This window comes from Mytilus galloprovincialis, chromosome 6 (assembly GCF_965363235.1).
Source record: "Mytilus galloprovincialis chromosome 6, xbMytGall1.hap1.1, whole genome shotgun sequence".
NCBI classification, from domain to species: Eukaryota; Metazoa; Mollusca; class Bivalvia; order Mytilida; family Mytilidae; genus Mytilus; species Mytilus galloprovincialis.
The window spans coordinates 90,665,954-90,688,499 of record NC_134843.1 but is presented as its reverse complement, the minus strand read 5'-3'; the positions used below and the strand labels follow the sequence as shown (position 1 = coordinate 90,688,499).

At 33.1% G+C, this 22,546-nt stretch overlaps 1 protein-coding gene across 2 annotated transcripts; it reads right to left on the bottom strand.

Annotated features, from left to right (window-relative positions):
* Nucleotides 1-7,940: 7,940 nt before the first annotated feature.
* Nucleotides 7,941-21,635, bottom strand: LOC143078411 (tissue inhibitor of metalloproteinase-like). Of its 2 annotated transcripts, none has more exons than XR_012979211.1 (6): nucleotides 13,532-13,550; nucleotides 11,615-11,742; nucleotides 10,151-10,236; nucleotides 9,405-9,498; nucleotides 8,826-8,959; nucleotides 7,941-8,109 (listed from the first exon to the last, which is right to left on the bottom strand). XR_012979211.1 is itself a non-coding variant. In XM_076253283.1 (6 exons), exons 1-6 carry the CDS (start codon nucleotides 21,519-21,521, stop codon nucleotides 7,990-7,992), a joined length of 573 nt encoding a protein of 190 aa, XP_076109398.1. In that variant the 5' UTR covers nucleotides 21,522-21,635; the 3' UTR covers nucleotides 7,941-7,989. The 2 variants fall into 2 exon arrangements, 1 of the variants encoding a protein (XP_076109398.1); XM_076253283.1 differs by lacking the exon at nucleotides 13,532-13,550 and adding an exon at nucleotides 21,511-21,635.
* Between the last annotated feature and the right edge of the window lie 911 nt (nucleotides 21,636-22,546).

The window sequence follows — 22,546 nt, the reverse complement described above, 5'->3', positions numbered from 1 at the left end:
GTTTACCGACAATGAGTGCTAAAGATCAGATTGGTCGTTTTGATCTGCCGCCTAGGGAACAAGCACAACTTTTGTCTCGGAAAATATGATAAAGGATAGACACCTTATTAAGGTTCAAAATCTCTCTATGGCAGAGCTTCGAGCTTTTAATAAACATTTCCATAAAAAATTATGATAAATGAGATGAAAGCTTTATTACCAGACTTTAGTGATAGTATTATATCAGAAGCCTGTCACTACGTATCTAACGCATTAAACAACGAAAGTCAAAAGGTCTTGGGTGAATTAAAACGTAGTCGCAAGCAAGTTCCAATATAAACCAAAGTTAGCCGAGATCAAGACATTACTGTACCTAAGTTAGTAACAACAGCCAATGATGACCTAGAAAATCAAATACATAATGATCTATCTGACTCGTTGGTTAACCTCTGTCTCACGCAAAATGAACCGATAGACAATTGCGAAAATGACGTGACCAACGCTACTGATTCGGAAAATCTAGACACCAGCTTTACAGCACTGACAGAAGCCGTACAAACTTCACAAAGCATGGAAATAAGTCATTGCATCGACAAATCAGGTGACTGTGTGGCCGACTCGCCTTTGCCAAGATCGAATAAAACTCAAAAGCCTATCAAATCTAGCGGAGCCGACGAAATGGCTAAATGCATTTGTAACGCTACTAAAAAAGGCGATATGATACGTTTAACGCGTTAAATATATTGATTTCTTTACGCGTTAAAATCTTGTTTTAACGCGTTAAAACTGTATTTATCGCGTTAAATGTGATTTTATCGCGTTAAATGTTAATGTTAACGCGTTACTTTATCGAGTTTTTGACATGATCGGCCTTTCATAGACTGGTGCCGAGATTGGTTTCATGAGAAATGCATGAACATAAAAAAGAACGATAAGATTGGTTTCTGGGTTTGCTCGGTTTGTAGGGACATCCCGATGTCGATCAAACGTATCGAGTACCAGTTAATTTTGAAAAATATGGACATGATCCGTGACGTAGCTTCCAGAATTACGCAGATACATGAACTGAAGCAGAGAAGGACCGCCTTCGGACTCTTTTTAACAAGTCAAGTACATCCGAAGTTTCGCCTTCTTCTAAGAGTGATAGCCGACGTAAAGGTAAATCCAGAAAAACAAAAAACTGCTTCGAAAGTCCCCGAAAAGACAATTGACGAGGATGTTATGAGTCGATTCAACAGTATTCTGACCACAGAACGTGTGAGTGACAATGAGGACCTAGTGGAGATCTCCTGCGACGACCAACCTGGTTCATCGCAATCATCCAGATCGCTCAAACCAAAGGAGTCAAAAAGATCTACAGGAAATTTACTGATAGGTAGTTTAATTAATATACGGGATATTAACAAGCACAAATTTTTCCTAGATACGAATCCTATATGTGTCCGTGGAGATAAAACCAACGATATTACTGAACGTCTATTGGCGCTTCCTAAAGATACTGAGCTAAAACATTATTATTCAAGTTGGTAGTAATGATTGTTGTGGCCCCAACGTTGAAAGTTACACATTTAACGAAGACTTGTGGCATTCAAGGTAAGTGTTGGAAACTGCTAAAATCACTTTACAGTAATGTATCAAACAAAGTTGTGTTTGGTGATTGTGAAACAGACTATCAAGAATTTGGCTTGAAACAAGGTTATGTCTTGTCTCCAGCTTTTTTCTCTGTTCTAATGAATGACCTCACAAGTATGCTCAGAGCCAATAATTTTGGTGCCGAACTATCCTCACAACTAGTGAATTGCCTTTGAGTTGCTGATGTTGTAGTCCTTATCAGGAAGTCCGAGGCGGAACTACATCGTCTGCTTGATATAACAGCTAATTTTGCTTCAAAGTGGAATCTAAAATTTAACCAAAACAAATCCAAGGTTATGATAATAGGCAAGCGTTTAGATATTGATAAGAAGTGGCAATTGGGTAACCTGCTCCTGGAGGAAGCCAATGAATACAAATATCTCGGTGTTTATTTTACCCGTTCATTGACTTTTGCCTTCCAAATAAATTGTTACTTAAAAGATAACTTCGAGCACAAGCTCAATTATATGATAAAGTTGCTAAATGAGCATTGATCTTTCAATCGCATATCCTTCGGAGATGCCCTCTGGAACTCGGTAATACGGCCATCTATGGCACATGATTGTGCTGCATGGCTGCCGTCGTCAGCTTCAGGCAAACAAATTCTTGAAACTTAGCAATATAAATCGGCGAAATTCATTTTTTTGTACTAATTGAATATCCCTAAGTCGGCTCTGTTCGTAGATTTGGGTTGGGAACCGATAAATGATTTCCTAGACAGACAAAGGGTGTCTTATTTTGCTAGATTTCATGACCTAGATAAGAATAGATGATGTCGAATAATATTTCACGAGCACGAACAAATTGTCTACCCATATATCAAGTTTTGTATAGAATGAATATGTCCGAGACTACCATTTGTCAAATGTGTTCATGAAAATCTGAGGTGTCCGTGGAACATTTCGTTCTCGGATGTTCTGAATATTCTCCTATACCATGTATACGAAGTAAGTATTTTGCCGATATAAATGAGTACCTAAGTACTAACTTCCCCGACTTTTGCTTCACAGAGTTACCGTCCTACGAAAAAATAAACATACTGCTAGGTGAATGTTTTCATAAGGTTGATCCAAATGTTTGTAAACATGTTGACACTTTTAGTAAAAAGATGCTGAGTGAAATGTACACTTACAGATCTTCAATTTTAGAAGATTAAGCTAACTGGGATTTACGTGTGCAGCTTAATCGGTGTGATCTCTAAATGTTGAGATTTTATATTAATATATAATATTGTTATGTTTTACATGAATGTTGACTTGTTTTAAAAGAGAATTAATTTTCAACTTTGATATTGTCCTATGTGTATTTTATTTAATTGCAAATTATTCATTGTATATGCTCTTAGACGCATTTTGGATACCCTGCCTACAAGTGCCCCGTTGTAAAGGGGTAGTTTCTTAATAAATATATATATATATATATATATACAACTCGTCTAAACATCAACCCAACAATGTTAGATCTGTAAATTTGCTTTCGCAAATTTTATGTTCTTCCCTCGCCGGGATTCGACCCCATGCTACTGTGATATCGTGACACCAAATCGCCTGCACTGCAGCCGTCCCGCTAGACCACACGACCACCTGGGGCTCTCATATATATATATATAAGTGTCTAAGAATGTAACTTTAACACACTAATGAGTGTTATAAAATTAGTTGTTATATTTTATATATTATTCACGCAATATTTCGCTAAACAAATTAGCTTCATCGGGCGTGTGCATCTATCTAGGTGAAATCGGATGCATGACAAAAAAATATCTTTGTAGCTTGACGTTTTTGTGTAAAAGTTTAAAATATTGATTGATGGGGTATATACAAGATATTTTTGCCGTTTATTGTACATAACAATTTTTAAATCTAAACAAATAGTTGTTTTAGTTAAATAGAATGAAATTCATGATTTATTCCTTTGGTTTTGGATAGAACTGCTTTTCATCCCTCTCATTAAGTCCATCAGGTTCAAGAGTACGTAGCTGATGCATCCAGAACCTTTCTCTCTGTTTTCTCCTTTCGGAGTCCCAATTTTGATTTACCTCAATTATTTGAAAGGTGATATTATCAAAAGTATGTCCTGTTCTTAAGAGGTGTCTCGTAATTGGACAGTTTCTTCCTTTTGTATAGAACGACCGGTGATTGTTAAGTCTGATGTTGAATGTAGTTTCTGTTTCACCAACATACTGCAGCTTGCAAGTTCCACAAGTAAGAATATAAATACTATTTTCCGTTTTGCAATTAGATGTTACATAGATGTTGTATCGCTGCTTTGTTACTGTGCTGCTAAAAGAGTGGTCAGTGTTGGCGGCTTTACAGCACTTACAATTGCTTCTACCGCATTGTTTGTAACACCCAAATTTAGAAGTTTCTTGTTTCTTTACTTTTGATGTCACAAGTATGTCTTTGAGATTTTTGGGTCTGCGATAGGCAATAACAGGAGGTGATGGAAAAATTTCTTTTAAGGAAGAGTCATTTTCGATAAGACGCCAGTGCTTTCGGATAGTAGAGGAAATATTTGTCAAATCGGGATGGAAGGTTACAACAAACGGAATTCTATTTGCACGGGTCGTCTTATCTTTGTATTCCATGAGGCTAGCTCGATCTTTTTCTTGGGATTTATCAAAAGCGTCTGTGATGTTTTTGGTTTTATATCCTCTTGATTTCAGCTGTGTTTTTAGTTGTCCCAAACGATAGTTAAGTTTGGATTCCGAGGAGCAAATTCGCTTTAGTCTGATGGCTTGACTGTAAGGTATACTCCTGGAGCAGTGTTTCGGGTGACAACTTTTTGGAGAAAGGAACTGGTGTTTATCAGTTTTCTTTGTGTGGAGATCAGTTGTCATGATCCCGTTTTTTACAAATGTGGTGGTGTCGAAAAAAGCAATTTTCTCGCTTGAAAATTCAGATGTAAATTTAATTGAGTGATGGAACTGATTACAATGATCTAGGAAATCTTGCAAATGTTCTGCAGTATCGTTCCATTTCATGTCAATATCATCAATAAAACGGAGCCATGACAAGGGTTTGTATGGCACACTTAAAAGGATGCGTTCTTCGAGATCCCCCATAAAAATGTTGGCAAAAGAAGGTGCCATTTTTGTTCCCATAATTGTTCATTCCGACTTTTTCAACTCTTACTCTCCTTTTCTATCTACGGCTACAAACAAATTAATTCGGAATTAAATGAAACGTATATAAAAACATCTCTGTCTGTTACTCCAGAAGACATGGACGTAATTCAAAGAAGACTAACCGACATTCAAAGAATAGAGAAACAAAATTTCAAAGCTAAACAAAATAAAAAGTTCAAACGAGACCGTTTAAACCAACAAAGTTCCGTTTTTGAAGAAGATCAAATTTTAAACTTGTTAAAAGAGAGTAAATCAAAACAACCGAGGAAAAGACGTTTTAAAAAACAGAAACACACGGTTCAAGATAAGTTAGTGGGCAATCGGTCATCAATAGAACTAACTACCTCTGAAGAAAAACTATTGAGTAAAGGCCTTAATTTCTGTCCAGCTCCAGCAACCGTCAACAATTTACAACTTGAGACAGATGTAGAAGCATTTGCCAGGCGTCTTCGGTTGAAAGAACATTTCAATAGACAACAGAAGAAAAATTTAAAAGAAGCCGGAATGAATGAATCTGATTATGAGAGTGATGAAGGAGACATATGCATTCCAAAATTTAAAAAGAAAAGTAAATGGAATCCCCCAAAAAGCAAAAACGACAATTTGGAATCATTCATTACATCAGTCAAAGCTGAAGTCAGATCTTCAATCAGTGGTAAACAAGTCAGAAATATTTCAAAGTCAGAAAGTCAAGCCATGATAAACTTAAAAGACCGTGACGAAATTGTTATCAAACAAGCTGACAAAGGAAGTGCCGTTGTAGTGATGAACAAGGCAGACTACATCGAAGAAGGAAATCGTCAACTCTCAAACGCTAAATTTTATAAAGAACTAGCATGTGATCCAACCAAAGAAATCAGCAAAAAAATTAATGACGTCCTCTCAGAAATGAATAAAGATAAACAAATTGATGACGATACGTACGATTATCTACGCCCAGACGAAACATGCACAGCCGGTCGATTTTACTTACTTCCAAAACTCCACAAAGAAGGAATCCCAGGGAACACTATAGTATCAGCTAATGGCCATCCCTCCGAAAAAATTTCAGAATTTGTTGATTACCACCTCAGACCACATGTTAAACAACTACCATCTCATATTCAAGATACGACTGACTATTTGAAGAAAATGAATTCCTTAAGTCCTTTACCTAACAACACAATTTTGGTTTCAATGGATGTGTGTTCTTTATACACAAATATTCCAAAAGATGAAGGAATTGCCGCGTGTGAAAAAGTATGGAATACTCGAAAGGATAAACATCCCCAAACTGACTGTCTAATTCAATTGCTCAAGCTAGTACTTGAAAATAACAACTTTATTTTCAACGACAAGCACTTTTTACAGATTGACGGAACTAGTATGGGAACAAAAATGGCACCTTCTTTTGCCAACATTTTTATGGGGGATCTCGAAGAACGCATCCTTTTAAGTGTGCCATACAAACCCTTGTCATGGCTCCGTTTTATTAATGATATTGACATGAAATGGAACGATACTGCAGAACATTTGCAAGATTTCCTAGATCATTGTAATCAGTTCCATCACTCAATTAAATTTACATCTGAATTTTCAAGCGAGAAAATTGCTTTTCTCGACACCACCACATTTGTAAAAAACGGGATCATGACAACTGATCTCCACACAAAGAAAACTGATAAACACCAGTTCCTTTCTCCAAAAAGTTGTCACCCGAAACACTGCTCCAGGAGTATACCTTACAGTCAAGCCAACTGACTAAAGCGAATTTGCTCCTCGGAATCCAAACTTAACTATCGTTTGGGACAACTAAAAACACAGCTGAAATCAAGAGGATATAAAACCAAAAACATCACAGACGCTTTTGATAAAGCCCAAGAAAAAGATCGAGCTAGCCTCATGGAATACAAAGATAAGACGACCCGTGCAAATAGAATTCCGTTTGTTGTAACCTTCCATCCCGATTTGACAAATATTTCATCTACTATCCGAAAGCACTGGCGTCTTATCGAAAATGATTCTTCCTTAAAAGAAATTTTTCCATCACCTCCTGTTATTGGCTATTGCAGACCCAAAAATCTCAAAGACATACTTGTGACATCAAAAGTAAAGAAACAAGAAACTTCTAAATTTGGGTGTTACAAACAATGCGGTAGAAGCAATTGTAAGTGCTGTAAAGCCGCCAACACTGACCACTCTTTTAGCAGCACAGTAACAAAGCAGCGATACAACATATATGTAAGATCTAATTGCAAAACGGAAAATAGTATTTATATTCTTACTTGTGGAACTTGCACGCTGCAGTATGTTGGTGAAACAGAAACTACATTCAACATCAGACTTAACAATCACCGGTCGTTCTATACAAAAGGAAGAAACTGTCCAATTACGAGACACCTCTTAAGAACAGGACATACTTTTGATAATATCACCTTTCAAATAATTGAGGTAAATCAAAATTGGGACTCCGAAAGGAGAAAACAGAGAGAAAGGTTCTGGATGCATCAGCTACGTACTCTTGAACCTGATGGACTTAATGAGAGGGATGAAAAGCAGTTCTATCCAAAACCAAAGGAATAAATCATGAATTTCATTCTATTTAACTAAAACAACTATTTGTTTAGATTTAAAAATTGTTATGTACAATAAACGGCAAAAATATCTTGTATATACCCCATCAATCAATATTTTAAACTTTTACACAAAAACGTCAAGCTACAAAGATATTTTTTTGTCATGCATCCGATTTCACCTAGATAGATGCACACGCCCGATGAAGCTAATTTGTTTAGCGAAATATTGCGTGAATAATATATAAAATATAACAACTAATTTTATAACACTCATTAGTGTGTTAAAGTTACATTCTTAGACACTTATATAATTTAATTTAGTAACTGCATCAGTTTATTTACAAACTGATCCACACCTAGATAGATTGAATGTTGATTGTTGCTATTTTTAGACACTATATATATATATATATATATATATATATATATATATATTAGTTTTGTTACATAGCATTTCTAGAGTCGGGGTAATTTAGAGCCGACTAACTACTATATATATGTAGCTCTTTGTTCATTGTTGAAAACTGTATGTATTAACTTAATAGATCTATAATTAACCAAGCAGTGTCAGAACAATACCTATGATAAACATTTGCATTTTTGTTATAATGATCTTTTTTCATAATGCAAATAATTTCACAATAAGATTTTAATTTGGTTCTTAACGCTTTATTTCGTTAACGGAAAACCGTAACGTCAATAACAGGAAGTCCATCCGCATTTTCTGCCATAGATTCTGCTACATGTGGTTCCTCGGCATGGTGCTTGGGATACACCACAGCAGTTAATGTTTCCTTTAGAGCATCTTACTGCAACCTATAGGATTAAAAGGAATATTTCTTTAATTGAAAGTTTTTAATATAATGAATATTTAATATCCATTTTAAGTAAGCATATAAAAATTTAAAACAAAACTAACAGCGAAGTAATTGAGATTTTTACAAATTTAAACTCAAGAAATTTCTAAATGAATAATAAAAATTAATTGAATAACAATGCGCATTTATGGAAATAGAATAATCAGAAATCAAAAAATGTGAACGAATAAACAACAACTAGAAAGTTATGGCTAACTAATCAACCAAGGAAAAGTGTAAATTTTCTACCGAATTCAAAGAAACTTGACAATTTCCATTTTTTCAAAGGACCGGAAATACATAACGCTTTTAAAAAGGCTATTTTAACATTATGATTGACAATTATGAATATTTATTCAATGGAACCCTCCTCTCTGTTTTTCCGATGTCAACCTACTAGAATGACTAATGACGGATTTGTCTTTAGGTTTGAATTAACTAAATGATAACTAAAATTTGCCTATATATATATCAAGGTTTATTTATTAAAATCTTAGATTTAGAAAAAATAGTATATGAAAATGCTATGACATAAAACGTATTGTTTTTGAACTACCGTTTAATAAAAGACTGCTTCCTTATACATGTAGTAGAAAATTGCAAATGAACATTTCGAAAGATATATGTATTATTAACTCTGTAAGTACACCTACATAGCTTAAGTTAAGGACTTACATCACAGTTGTTAGTACATGTTTTAGCATAACCTCCAGTTCTAAGAGTCCTTCTTTCCAATTTGGTCAAGGAATTCCAACTTGCGATCCAGCTATTACATGAAGATAATGTATTTCGTCCATTTTCAATGTTTCCTATTAAAGAGTAAAATGACAATCCGATTAAAAATTGATTGAATTACAATAAGTCAATACTATTTTTAAGACAATTAATGATTAAAGAAGAAGCCACAGAAACGGGTGATCGTCTTCATTACAGAAAATATTAAAAATTTTCATATATATATGTAAGTTGTTTATGGTTGTTTTATTGACGAATACTTCACAAATTTCTCCTTTAGTTGCAATTGATCAATTGAAATACGTTTTTGTCTTTCTGCTGAAGTTGATAATTTGAAAATTGGCCTGTGTGAAAGGAGGATAGGGTGTCAATAAAATGGCTGCCAAACATTTTTTAAGGGGAAAAAATAAAAGTAATAAAAAAGCCACATATGCACAAAGGTAAGGAAATCATATTCCGAATTTAATGCAACGCAATCAATCATATTGCAGTTTTGACATTTAGGCTGTAACTGCGTACCTGTTACAAGGAAGTCTTTTCCATCCAAGACTACACCACATTGAGCAGCAGTGCCGGTTATTAAAGTAGTTTCCTTTCCTTTATAAAGATTGCTCTAAAATATATAAAAACGCTTAAAGTCTATAACACGCATTTACCTTTTTTTTTTTTTAGATTTCTTTATATATTATCAATATTTGTTATGTTTACTACAATTTATTAAGTCATGGTTGCAGCCATGTCTTGATCTGTTTCCTGTTTATACTCATTAGTAATAGGGGGTCATAATTGAGTAAACTATTTTTCAGAATTGCTCTCTCTGATTTTCTTCATGGTTTCTTGAGACTGAGTGCTTGATGTAATAATCTTAAATATGGGAAAACCATTGTATCATTTTCTAAAAGATTGAATGCAATTAGATTTTTGCAGATTTTAAGCATAAAATTTTGTAATGCTCATTAATTCTGTTTATATTTGAGGATGATGGAGGTCTTCAACCAGAGTTCTTTCTTCGTACATTTTCTTTAATTGTTGATGGCAGTTAAGGTTTTCATGATTCTTAGATACAGCATAACTGTATTATCCAGTTCAGTAGCGATTAGCAATTAACTGGATATTTGGATTTTTTCTTTGATTTGTTTTGTTGATTCTACCAGTAGCTACCATGTTGTCTTTTCAACAGGGGGTTTTAAAGAATAATCATACAACAATATACAAGAAAATTGTTGTTGCGCATGTTGCATGTATAACTAGGAGACATTACTTACCTTGAAGGCTTCAGTAACCCTCACAAAATATTTGGTACCACGATTGTAATTCAATCTCTTTTGACGCAGAACAGTCACTCGAATTACTATAAGATAAGATAAGAAGATAAGAAAACTTTATTTTGATTCGGCATTTAAGTACAAATATGCAACACAAGATCTAAGGAGCTTTTGAGTAAAATACTGTAAAAGAAAAACAACACAACATTCATAAAATATATAAAAGAAACATGACATGACATGAAATGAAGGCACTAGGAAAGGTTGGGGTTATGTACATTAAGTCATTTTGTATGGGGTATTTTACCAGTTACGGTCATGTATTTTTGAGTGTAAGTCATTTGGCAATTGCTATTTAACCAGTCGGTTTATGAACGTTTGAGGATATCTAATTTGGTATGGAGTATTTTTAACAATGCATTAATAAAGCACTATTATGAGTTTTTGGAAACCGAAGTGATTTATTAAATATCGGATTTTGAATTAAAAAAAATTGAATGATAGAAATTCAGTGAAGTTTTAACTATTACAGTTGTTTAAAAAAAACATTACTAGATACTATGTATCATTTGTTTAATCTGGATTTTATATTTAAGGAATAACTGTAATTTTTTTTCTGTCTATCGAGAAATAACATAAAAAAAAATACTAAATAACCACTGCCGAATAGACAGAAAAAGATATCACAGTCATTTCTTACAATTTAATTCTAAATTCCATTTTAAACCGGAGTAAACCATGAAAAAACGTTAATGACGTAACGATCACAAGACAAAATTATGTCTCTGAACTGATAAACAAAACAACGTCAGCCAATCAGAAGACGCGTTACATCGAAAATTAAATTATAAGAATTTGTGACACAGCATATATTTCGTCTTCTGTTTGTTTTGCCAAAAATTTTAGTTTGTAAAACTATGATTTATTATGCTTTTATGAGGATGTGTATGTACATTTAATAGAATTGAATAACTAAATACAAATTTGAGAGGACATTTTGATTTTAATTAAGCAAGTATAAACAGTGAAAAATACATTAAACATGAAGAAAATTTGAATATATTTGTGATGTCGTTACACTTTTCATGGCTGTTCTGACGTAAGATTCAGAAGTTAGAAATACAAACTTTCACCATGCATATGACTTTAAAGTTAACACATTTAGAAGCACGACACAGTAAAGTTGTTTTCCTTTTGTTAGAAAATGAAGTTAGATTGAGTCATATGGATTTTTAATTTTTTCTGCAATAACTAGACCTTGAATTTTTGAAATTTGGCTATAGACTGAGGATAATATAGGGTTTTCCATATGATAAGTTTTTCCCCTATTATTTCAAGGTCTTGTGTTGTTCTGTTGAAAGTTTAATTTTGATTTCAAAGTGCATTCGTGGAACTGAGGGTTACCCAACACATTGTTTACATATTTGAGAAGTATTTATGTATGTGTTTAGATTAAATCCTTACCAAAATCAGCATTACAAAAGTATTCTTGTTCATGGTTGAGTACCTCTCCTTTACATCTGCAACCCCCTCTGGCGTCAACATTTCCGAAGACAAGCAGAGATAACACCAAAGCAAACACACACCACATCCTACAAAACACACTTATTATCAACAAGAAGTACATCAATTGAAAAATTTGAAGCGGTCCTAATAATTTTCGTTGAATAATCGTAGAATTATTTTTGGTAACACCTCAACCAACAAGTACACACAGACCGACTGTATTTCAATATTCTATCAATTACTTTAGATATCTCTATTGCAACATATGATTGTGCCCAAGTAGTTGTTTTGAGATCTAAAATAATAAGTTAAATGACTCACATAAAAAAACGTCTGCATGTCTCTATTTAGTATTAACACCACTGGGTCGATGCCACTGCTGGTGGACGTTTCGTCCCCGAGAGTATCACTAGTCCAGTAGTACGCACTTCGGTGTTGACATGAATATCAATTATATGGTTATTTTTTTTAATTTACTGTTTGCAAAGGTATTAATAATTTGAAATACTATGAATTTTCTTATCCCAGTCATAGATTACCATAGCCGTATTTGGCACAACATTTTGGAACTTTGGGTCCCCAATGCTCTTCAACTTTTACTTATTTGGCTTTCGAACTATTTTGATTTGAGCGTCACTGATGAGTCTTGTGTAGAAGAAACGCGCGTTTTTGTTTTTACAACGTCTCAGAATGAATAGGAATATAAAAACAGCCACATTCTGATTAAATTTATAACTTGCACAACAAACCTACATAACCGGGAAAACAGTGTGTTGTTAGAAACACACGTTCGGGTAAACCACTTCCGGTTGCATTGAAAACTGATATGACAGGAAAGTAAAGACCTATATTAATAGCTGGTGTGCTTGGGTTGTGATCGTACCGATACTATATTGCTATCTACACATAAGTAAAAGATTGAAAATTACATCCTCAGATAACGTTTTGCACGTGGAAAAGTAATTAGAACGGAAAACTTATTTAACTTACCATGACAATAAAAGATTTTGATTTTCCATAATATTGAGTTACTTAGCATTCACGGTCATATAAGCAATTACGATCATTTAACATACAGTAGATTCTATTAATCTTTATTTCATATTGACCTTTTTGCATATGGTCACTTTTAGTTTAGGTCAAACTTATATTAATGTGAGGCTGAACTACCAAGCTATTTTCATCGACATAAAGGATTCTGATATTCAACAAAGGTTTAAATAGTTGATGGTTAAACATGTCTGATTTAGACTAAACCTGCCCACCTTCAACAAAATAAGTGAAGGCTGGTATGAGTTGGTATGATTTGAACATTATTCACTATATCAATTAATATATCCAACCTTTCTCAACCTTTACATCCAATTTAAAATAGTGGTGGTACATGCATTACAAAATATAGCAAGCAATGCATGTGTTCCTATATCTAAACATGAAATTTGAAAGACAAAAAACGATGTATTTTGACGATATGGCATCGAAAAGGTGATTTCATGTTTTTTTTAAAATATGTTGCTGAACTTGCGCCTTGAAATTACATACATTTCAAGAATATATGCCAATCATGGCAAGATCTCATTCCTAGTCTGTCTTTGGCTTTTCTTTAGGTCATTTTCCTATTTGGCTTATCAGCTGTTCATAAAAAACAACATTTTTTAAATAAAATTGTTAAATAAGTTCTTGATTTTTAAATATCTTGGCTTCGAACATCATTGCAAAGTCTTGTATTGCGAAATGCGCATCTAATGCAGAAACAAAATATACCAATAAAGGTTATTATACAAAGGTTTTGAAACAGTATAGTGCGAGATTATGGAAACAAGACGATTATGCTCACACTAACCTTACATACAGTATGAAGATGTATAAACTTACCTGATATCGTTATAATTTTAGGAATACAATTTTGAAACTTGCACTCCTATATATAGCTAATTGTGCAGATTTAATTGATCAAAACAACCACAAAGTTCATGAATAACAAAACATAATAATTTATCATATCAAATTAATTTGTCTTTAAACACTTTTTATCAGTGTAGACGAACTTATTATTGTTTTGGTTTTTCCGAAGTGCGTAAGATGAAGTAAATAAAAATGTATTAAAAACATGTTAAAATTACACTCTTTTGACATTTATCATATACATGTATTTTAAAATATAAATATCAATTTAGTATTCTGTAGGCATTGAAGTAAGGAAAACGATAGTTTTAGCGTTATTAAAATATAGTGACTTTAGAATAAAGAAAATTTATGTTATGTTCATCCGTATCTCTATGTGAAAAAAAGCAAATTGAAAACCTTTTTTTTAACCGTTTATTGAAAAACTAAGGTTAAGATTTCCTCATGGAAAGTCCTCTTTAGATGGATTTGATTATTATTTTAGTTTTTTTTTTATCGTTTAGCTCTCCAACTGGTTATGTTCTAGTACATTCTTGGGTTTTAAATGATCTGTTTTGAGCGTTCCTAATAAAGACAAATCCAGAAGAGTGCTTCGGACGGATGCAATTATTAAGTGTTGAATTCAATTTTAACAATACTGAGTCATTAATGCTGCAAATGGACTATCAGTCCCCAATGGGATCACCAGCTCAGTAGTCAATACTTCTGTAATAACATGCCATTTCTTTTAAATTGTCTTACAAATAAAAAGGAACGAAATTTTACAACCAAGAGATTTTGCTATTATTTAAGATCCTTTTTGGTCATATTAGTTGTCAAAGGTACCAGGCTTCAAATTTAATATGCCAGACGCGCGTTTCGTCTAAACAAGACTCATCAGTGACACTCAGATCAAAATAGTTTTAAAGCCAAAGCAGTACAAAGTTGAAGAGCATTGAGGACCTACAATTCCGAAAAGTTATGCCAAATACGTCTAAGGTAATCTATGCCCGGGATAAGAAAATCCTTAGTATTTAGAAAAATTCATAATTTTGTAAACAGGAAATTTATCAAATGACCATATTATTAATTTTCATGTCAACACCGAACTGCTGACTACTGGGCTGGTGATACCCTCGGGGACGAAACGTTCACCAACAGTGGCATCGACCCAGTCCAGTGGTGTAAACACTCAATAGAGACATGCAGATGAATCAAAGGTACCAGGTTTATAGCACTTTAACTGTTTAGATTTTAATAATCTTTGCAATTGTCTTTTAAATATTAGACTCAAAGTTTTCCCGAAGAAGATAAATCCGAGAGCATTAAATTATTTAAGTGTGGTTTTCATATTTTGTTAGAATTGAATTGTGTAGCAAGAATAAACAGAAAAAAAGAAAAGAAGGTCTGAAGTCATAAGTATCTAAAGGGTAATATCTGTTAAAATCACATTCATTTTAACATACTTAAACACATATCCAATATACAATTAGTCTGAAGTAAACAGTTAACAAAGCATATATCAGATAACATATATAAGAATGTCACGTGTATTTTTGTTAAGACGCCATCTAGTTACCTATCAACATGATCTCCCAAAAATAACGACGGTCATTTTACATGATATGAACAGAAAACATAAAAGAAATAATTGATAGCTATCTCGTGCAACTTGATTTGACTATGTTTGCTTGATTTCATTTTATAGGTGAAACAAATCAGTTAACTATCGTTTTTACCTTTAAATGTTTTTGTTGATCGAATCGGTCAATAAATGATTTACCCTGGTTTCACTTTCAATATTGACATTCTTTTTCTTATAATTACTGAACATGCACAATGCATGCGTAATCCATCTCTAGCGTAGGGGTTAAATTGAAGGTCAAATAAATACGGATTTATTTAGGTCAATTGTTCACCAGTAATCTTCAATTGGACCATAAATGTACTGGCTGCTAAAAGCGAATTATCATTTCACTATTTCACTTTCAATAATGATTGAAAAAAAAATCATATTTTTTTTTATCTTGTAGCTAGTCACCCTTTTTATATGAAGATACATTTACCCTTATGTTCTCGCACTACGAACAACACATTAATTCGTTTTGTAAAAAATATTTCCGTATTTTATGTACCCCTTTCAATAAAATATTTTTATTTAACTGTGAAGCTATTAAACCAAGCGTTCTAAATGGTGAAGTTGAAATCATCCCTTCGTAAATTTTACGGACGCCATCACGAGTTGGTTGACCGTTATGGAATAACCGTTTTACAAATGATATCGGATATGTTCATTACGTCGTAACTACAATCCCCTTCCCTTTCATGAATGTGACTTACCGATTTAGATTATTTATCGGATTTGTTATGACATAAGCAACACGACGGGTGACACATGTGGAGCAGGATCTGCTTACCCTTCCGGAGCACCTGAGATCACCCCTAGATTTTTTTTTGGCGGGGGGGGGGGGGGGTTCGTGTTGCTTATTCTTTATGTGTTTTATTGTTTGTCTGTTTGTCTTCTTTCATTTTTAGCAAGGCTTGTCCGTTTATTTTCGATTTTTGAGTTTGACTGTCCCTTTGGTATCTTTCGTCCCTCCTTTTAAAATCTATTCAACGGTATTTTGTCCGATTTTATAGTTATCTTTCTAGTATTGTTTTACATCTCACCACCTCCTCCCACCTTTTTATTATTTTTATATTCAGATGGTGTCATATAAGAACAAACTTATTCGTTCAGTGTATAATTCCAGGAAGTTGTGGGATGAGTGCCAATGAGACAACTCTCCATCCAAGTAATAATTTATAAAAGAAAACCATAGGTCAACACGGAGCTTTGGTTCACACCGAATAGCAAGCTATAAAGGCCCCCAAAATTACTAGTTTAAAACCATTCAAACGGGAAAACCAGTGGTCTTATCTATACAAAAACGTGAAACGAGAAACACTTATGAACCACATAAACAGATGACAACCACTGAACATCAGATTTCTGACTTAGAGCAGGTGTAAACAATTGCAGCGGGATTAAACGTTTTATGTTTACTTGTTTTGTTAATATGTCTTTTGATTAAGTTAAGTTTAATTAAGCCATTTCAATTGATATTTTATTATGCGTCTTTTTATATTGTAATATTACACTATTGTTTTAGGTAAGGCTAAAGTTTGACGCCTAATAAAATGTTTAAACCCGCTGCATTTGTGTGCACCTGCCCTAAGTCAGGAACATATTGTGTTTCGTTTTTTAGTACATATTAAACCGTTGATTTACCTGTTTGAATGGTTTTATACTTATCATTTTCTGGGTCATTTATAGCTTGCTGTTCATAGAAGGTCGTACTTTGACCTATAATGGTCGACTTTTTCAAATTGTGACTTAGATGGAGAGTTGTCTCATTGGTACTCATACCCCATTTTCTTCTTCTTTTCTTCTGTTTTATTCTTGTATGCGCTTTGTTTCTAGTGCTAAATTTAACTTTTGTTGATACTGATGTTTTTTTGTGTTCATAAAATGTTAACATTATTCAAAGCACTAAGATTTTTTCAAATCCCAGGTTTACTTAACTTTTGGAAAATGTCACAGTGACAAAATCTTATGGGGATTGTTGATTTGAAGTACTTTTCCGTAGTTTTTGATATCAACATGTAATTCGTCAGTACGAACATCGATATAACCTTGTAAATGTTTATTTCGAACAACGATATAACCTTGTAATTGTTTAATTCGAACATCGATATAACCCTGTAATAGTTAAATTCGAACATCGATGTAACCTTGTAATTGTTTAGTTCAAACATCGATGTAACCGTGTAATTGTTCAGTTCAATCATCGATGTAACCGTTTAATTGTTTAATTCGAACACCGATATAACCTTGTAATGGTTTAATTCGAACATAGATGTAACCTTGTAATCGTTCAGTTCGAACATCGATGATCACTTTGATGTATACGGATCGCATGTCTGGCGTATCAAATTATAATAGAATAATTATTTTATGAAAGTATGTTTGACGAGTTTATAAAGCACCAGCTCGTTGTTTGTAGTTAACATTAAATTGTATTTGGCAAAACTTTTAGGAATTTTGGTCCTCAATGCTCTTCAACTTCGTACTTTATTTGGCCTTTTTAACTTTTTTGGATTCGAGCTTCACTAATGAGTCTTTTGTAGACGAATCGCGCGCCTGACGTTAATTCAAAATTTAATCCTGGTATCTCTGATGAGTTTATTCAAAATCTTGAATTCCTTTTTGATATTCAAATACATGTATTTTTAGATAAACAGGTGAACCATTTAAAATAAAAACTATGATAGTTAAAGTGTACAACGTTTTACATTAAAATATTGCCCTTCATTATGTCATTGATAAAGAATTATCATAAATGGTTATGCATCAAATACTCTTACTGAACTTAATAGATAAAAGAGGTTCTTATAATGTACCAATTCAGTTATCTGCTGTCAAATGGGCCATTCCAGTTAATATCTGCTAAAGGGGGATGGATGGTCCTTTCTGAGGGGTGTAAAATTTATACATCTTAAGGGTGCAATTTTGGGTTTTTTTCCTCTGACAAGTACACTTATACGCAAAAAACTTCTGAGGGTCTTGTATCAGTAGATAATTAAAAATAATTACATCTAAGGGGTTACAAAAATGCCTATGTCAGATCTTAGGGGTGCTTTGAAATGTAGACAGTTTTGTATCATTCTTTATCTGGTATTGTATTTAAAATTCTGATGGGTACAATCCTTGCAGTAAAAAATTCTGATAGGTCATTTTTCCCAAGAAAGCCCATCCACTCAATATGAACAGAAACTCGACATCTGATAGGTCTTACATTTCTAGATCTGATAAGTAGTTTTTCATGATGTTTTTTTCTGATACGTATAAAAAAAATCTTCCCATCCATCCCCACCTATCAGAAATTAACTGGAATGGCCCAATTCAAAAACGTTGGTTTCTCGTTCGTTTTTTTTTGTCGATAAACAACCTGATTTTTCTGCTGTTAAATAGGTTTTTTAATCGAATTAATTATGACGTTTCAGAGTTTCTTTTTTACGCATATTATATTCAAATCTTTGAGACATCAAGAACTTGTGATGGGTTGATCATGGTTTTACAGCAGGTCAAACTTCCCTCATGAATTGAAGTCATATCAATTCAGATTTATTATGTATTTCGTAGTGAGTAAATTTCAAAATGTTTTTGGGACTTTTAATTTTACCCCAAAATTACTACAAAACTGTACAACGTCACAAATAAATTCGCCATTTAGCTCAAAATTCAGCACTTCTGTGCTGGTATGAATTATTATTGATATGGTCATATTTATAAATTAACTGTTGACAAAACTTGATATTTTCTGCCACAGGAATAGATTACCGTAGAAATATTTGGCAAAACTTTTAGGAATTTCTGGTTCTCAATGCTTTTCAAATTCTATCTTTATTTGGTAATTTTAACTAATTTTTATTCAAGCTCATTGACGAGTTTTTCGTAGACAAAAGAGGGGCGAAACATACCAGAGGAACAGTCAAACTCATAAATCAGAAATAAACTGACAACACCATGGCTAAAAATGAAAAGGACAAACAGACAAATAATAGTACACAAGTAACAACATAGAAAACTAAAAACTGAACAACACGAACCCCATCAAAACCTGGGGGTGATCTCATGTGCTCCGGAAGGGTAAACAGATCCTGATCCACATATGGCACCCGTCGTGTTTCTCATGTTATTACAAATCCGGTAAATAGTCTAATTCGGTAGGTCATATTCGGATAAAGGGAAGGGGACTGTAGGGATCAAGGGAATCATGATAGGAAATACAAGCGTGGGAATATAAATTGGGAGATATATACTCCGTATGCAGGCGCTGCTGGAATGTTGCTACATAGAAATGGAAAGTTCACAATTTGGAGGCTGAAATCATTACATTGGTCGTAAAGATTTGTTTTCAACTGACACTAATTTTCTCGCGTCTGGCGACAATACAAAATTTCAGTCCTGGTATCTATGATGAGTTTATTAATAAGTCAAAATACGGTTTTTAAAGTTCTCACAATTCACATACTGAAGTCATGTTATCATTGTAATATAAAATCAACTCTGTACATCTGGAAACAATCATAAAGGAACGTTATAAACAGTTCAGGGAGTGAGGCCATATAGGTATATATCTATTTGTGTGTCTTGTTAAAAAGTGTGTTTTTTAGGCAAATCTATCTTTTTTTCTGTTTGTTTTAATGGTTATTTTCGAAATTCAAAATTTTAACGATGAATGATTGTACAGTCCATCCTACAAAAACCATTTTTAGATTTCCATCAATAAGTTGAAAAATACGCACACTGACTTGTTGTTGCAGAAAACATCTTTTCAGAACCCCAACCTTCAAAAATGGATAGAATAAATAAAATAAAAATGATTTTTTGTTTTGAAAGGAATCACGAAACTGCAAAATCCAATAAATAGTTATTTTAACGAAAAAACAATATAAACAATACTTCTGTTGGACGTGATTTGTAAAAAAAGTCGAGTAAATTTTTACAAATATTTGTATCTATTCGAACAGGTACAATACAGTCGGAAACCCGGTTGAAATAGAACAAAAGAATTGAAGCTCTTTGTTAGAGAAGGCAATAAATGTGTACTGTAATGTTTACTATAGTGACAAAAAATTTAAAAGTTAAAAGAAACAAACAAAATTACAATTTTCTTCTCAATAACAAAGTGTTATATTTTAAAAACACCATTTGCATAAGTTTTCAATTTATCTAGTAGACTACATAGCTAAGCAGAACAATTAGATATCAGGTCGACGACATGGGTATCTTTCAAGTTGGATGTATAAAATGCATATCCTCCAATTTCTTATTTTTTTTTTTTACCACGGACGGAAAACATATCAATCTTTTAGTTCAGTAATTTTCGTGTCTCACCTTCTTTTTTTGTGACTCAAGAAAAAATTCCAAAAAATGGGTAACAATAGTATCGAAAAGAGAAACTCGAGTGCACCTTTTTATGTTAGGGCGTGTTTGAGTTGAATAATTTGTCTTGATATCGTACAAAACAAGAATATTTCATACACCGTCTCGCTTCAGATTCTATCATTTTTATATATCAAAGCTACAGGTTGACTTTATAACTTATAAAAATCACAGTACTAAAAGATGAAATATATGGGTCAAATGAAATACCTATCTAATGAATCACAAAATCAAAGTTCGAATAGCTATTATTTTACTAAAAGTACTTGACGACAGTCTTTCAAGTTGGATGATGAAAATGCATATCTTCGAAAAATTATAATTTTGTGTGTGTGATAACTAGGGTTTATAGTCTTCAACCACTAAAAAAATCTAGTCTGCCCTTCCACGAAATATTTAATTAGAATTTTTTTTAAATGTTTATGAATTTTCGAAAATTCCACCTGACAACCGATCAGACAATAGTTTTAAGTTGAATCAATGCAGACAAAATCATTAACTGATGCTCATTAGCGAGTTGATACATTTCTCTTATAAAATGCAACTGACATGTAAGGATCGTACTGGTGCAATGTTGATAAATTTATCGGTTTCCAAGAGCAAAATTGGTAGCGCGTCATCCCTACAAATGCTTCCATTTCTACGATTGTGAAAATGAACTGGCGTAATGGGGAGATAATTTTGACGAAGTAGGATCCTGACTGAATAAGGTCACTTAATACAGTGGTTTAAATTCTTGTAACGTAAATACATCATTACCTGTACAAATATTAGTAGGACGGTAGTTTAACTCTTGCACTTTTATTTCATTGTCATTTTTCATTGATATTCTCATCAGTGATGTTTATACCATATGTAATATTCACTTGAGGGATGCATTATCACCGTGACATACTGCAAGATTTATCACTGGCGTCAACACAAATGTTTTCCCACGCCTTTTTGCATATTGAACGAATGTTAACCTTAGCTACTGTACCTTAAAATCATATCAACCTTTTGTCGTTGTTTCGTGTCCGTTGTCCGTGGACTAAATTATAACGCAATATCAACTGAAATCATGATGGTAAAATTACTTGACCTGGCAAGGAGGTTTTCTTTACTAACTTATTTCAGAAATATGTAGCAATCAAAATGATACGGATGTTAGTACTTACGTATCGGATACAAGGATATGATAAACACTAGATAATCAATTATGGCTTACTTTATTTTTATTTTAAGATATATAACTGCATGCATTGATTGTTAGTACTTCATCTATCTTCAATTACGTTCAATATGCAAAATTTTATTTTTTTTTATTTTAAGGGAGTCCCTGGAGAAAACCATCGACTTTCGGGAAGAAAACTAGTAATCCTGATTGCTGAAGACTGAAGTTGAACACACATGCACGTACGGGGCTCGAACTAATTATAATTTGGAGGGTGGGAGTGTAGTTAAAAACAAATCATTGCATATACTTTTGACAACTGAACTTCTTTAAGCGTTATCATGTTTTTCTTTATATGAACTAGTATAATATATCAGAATTCAGACTCGCACGTTCTCACTCTTCGAAAGTTTAAAAGTGTTGTTTTCAATTGTTTTCATTCTGTTTATAAACATATTTTAAGTCAACCCATCAATTGAAACCAAGAGGTGTCGGATACCCAAAGGAAAATACGCAAATGAAACAATTATAATGAACAACAACTAAATGTATTAACAACTACACAATGAATAAATAGGCAATAATTTATCATTGTACAACACTCAACAGAACATTACACATTCAAACTAAACTAATTTAGTTTGAATAGCATAATTTTACACACAAAAAAAAAAACGGAGTTGGGGAGCTCGGGTGTTCCCGATGAGTGAACATAACTGGTTGTAACAGTATTGAGTATGAAAAGCACAAAGTAAGTATTTTTGACACACATACCAGTCACAACGTAAAAATACCTAGACATGACTTTATTTTACAAAAGTTATATGGGGTAATGCAATTTCTGTAATTGTTGTATTAGAAA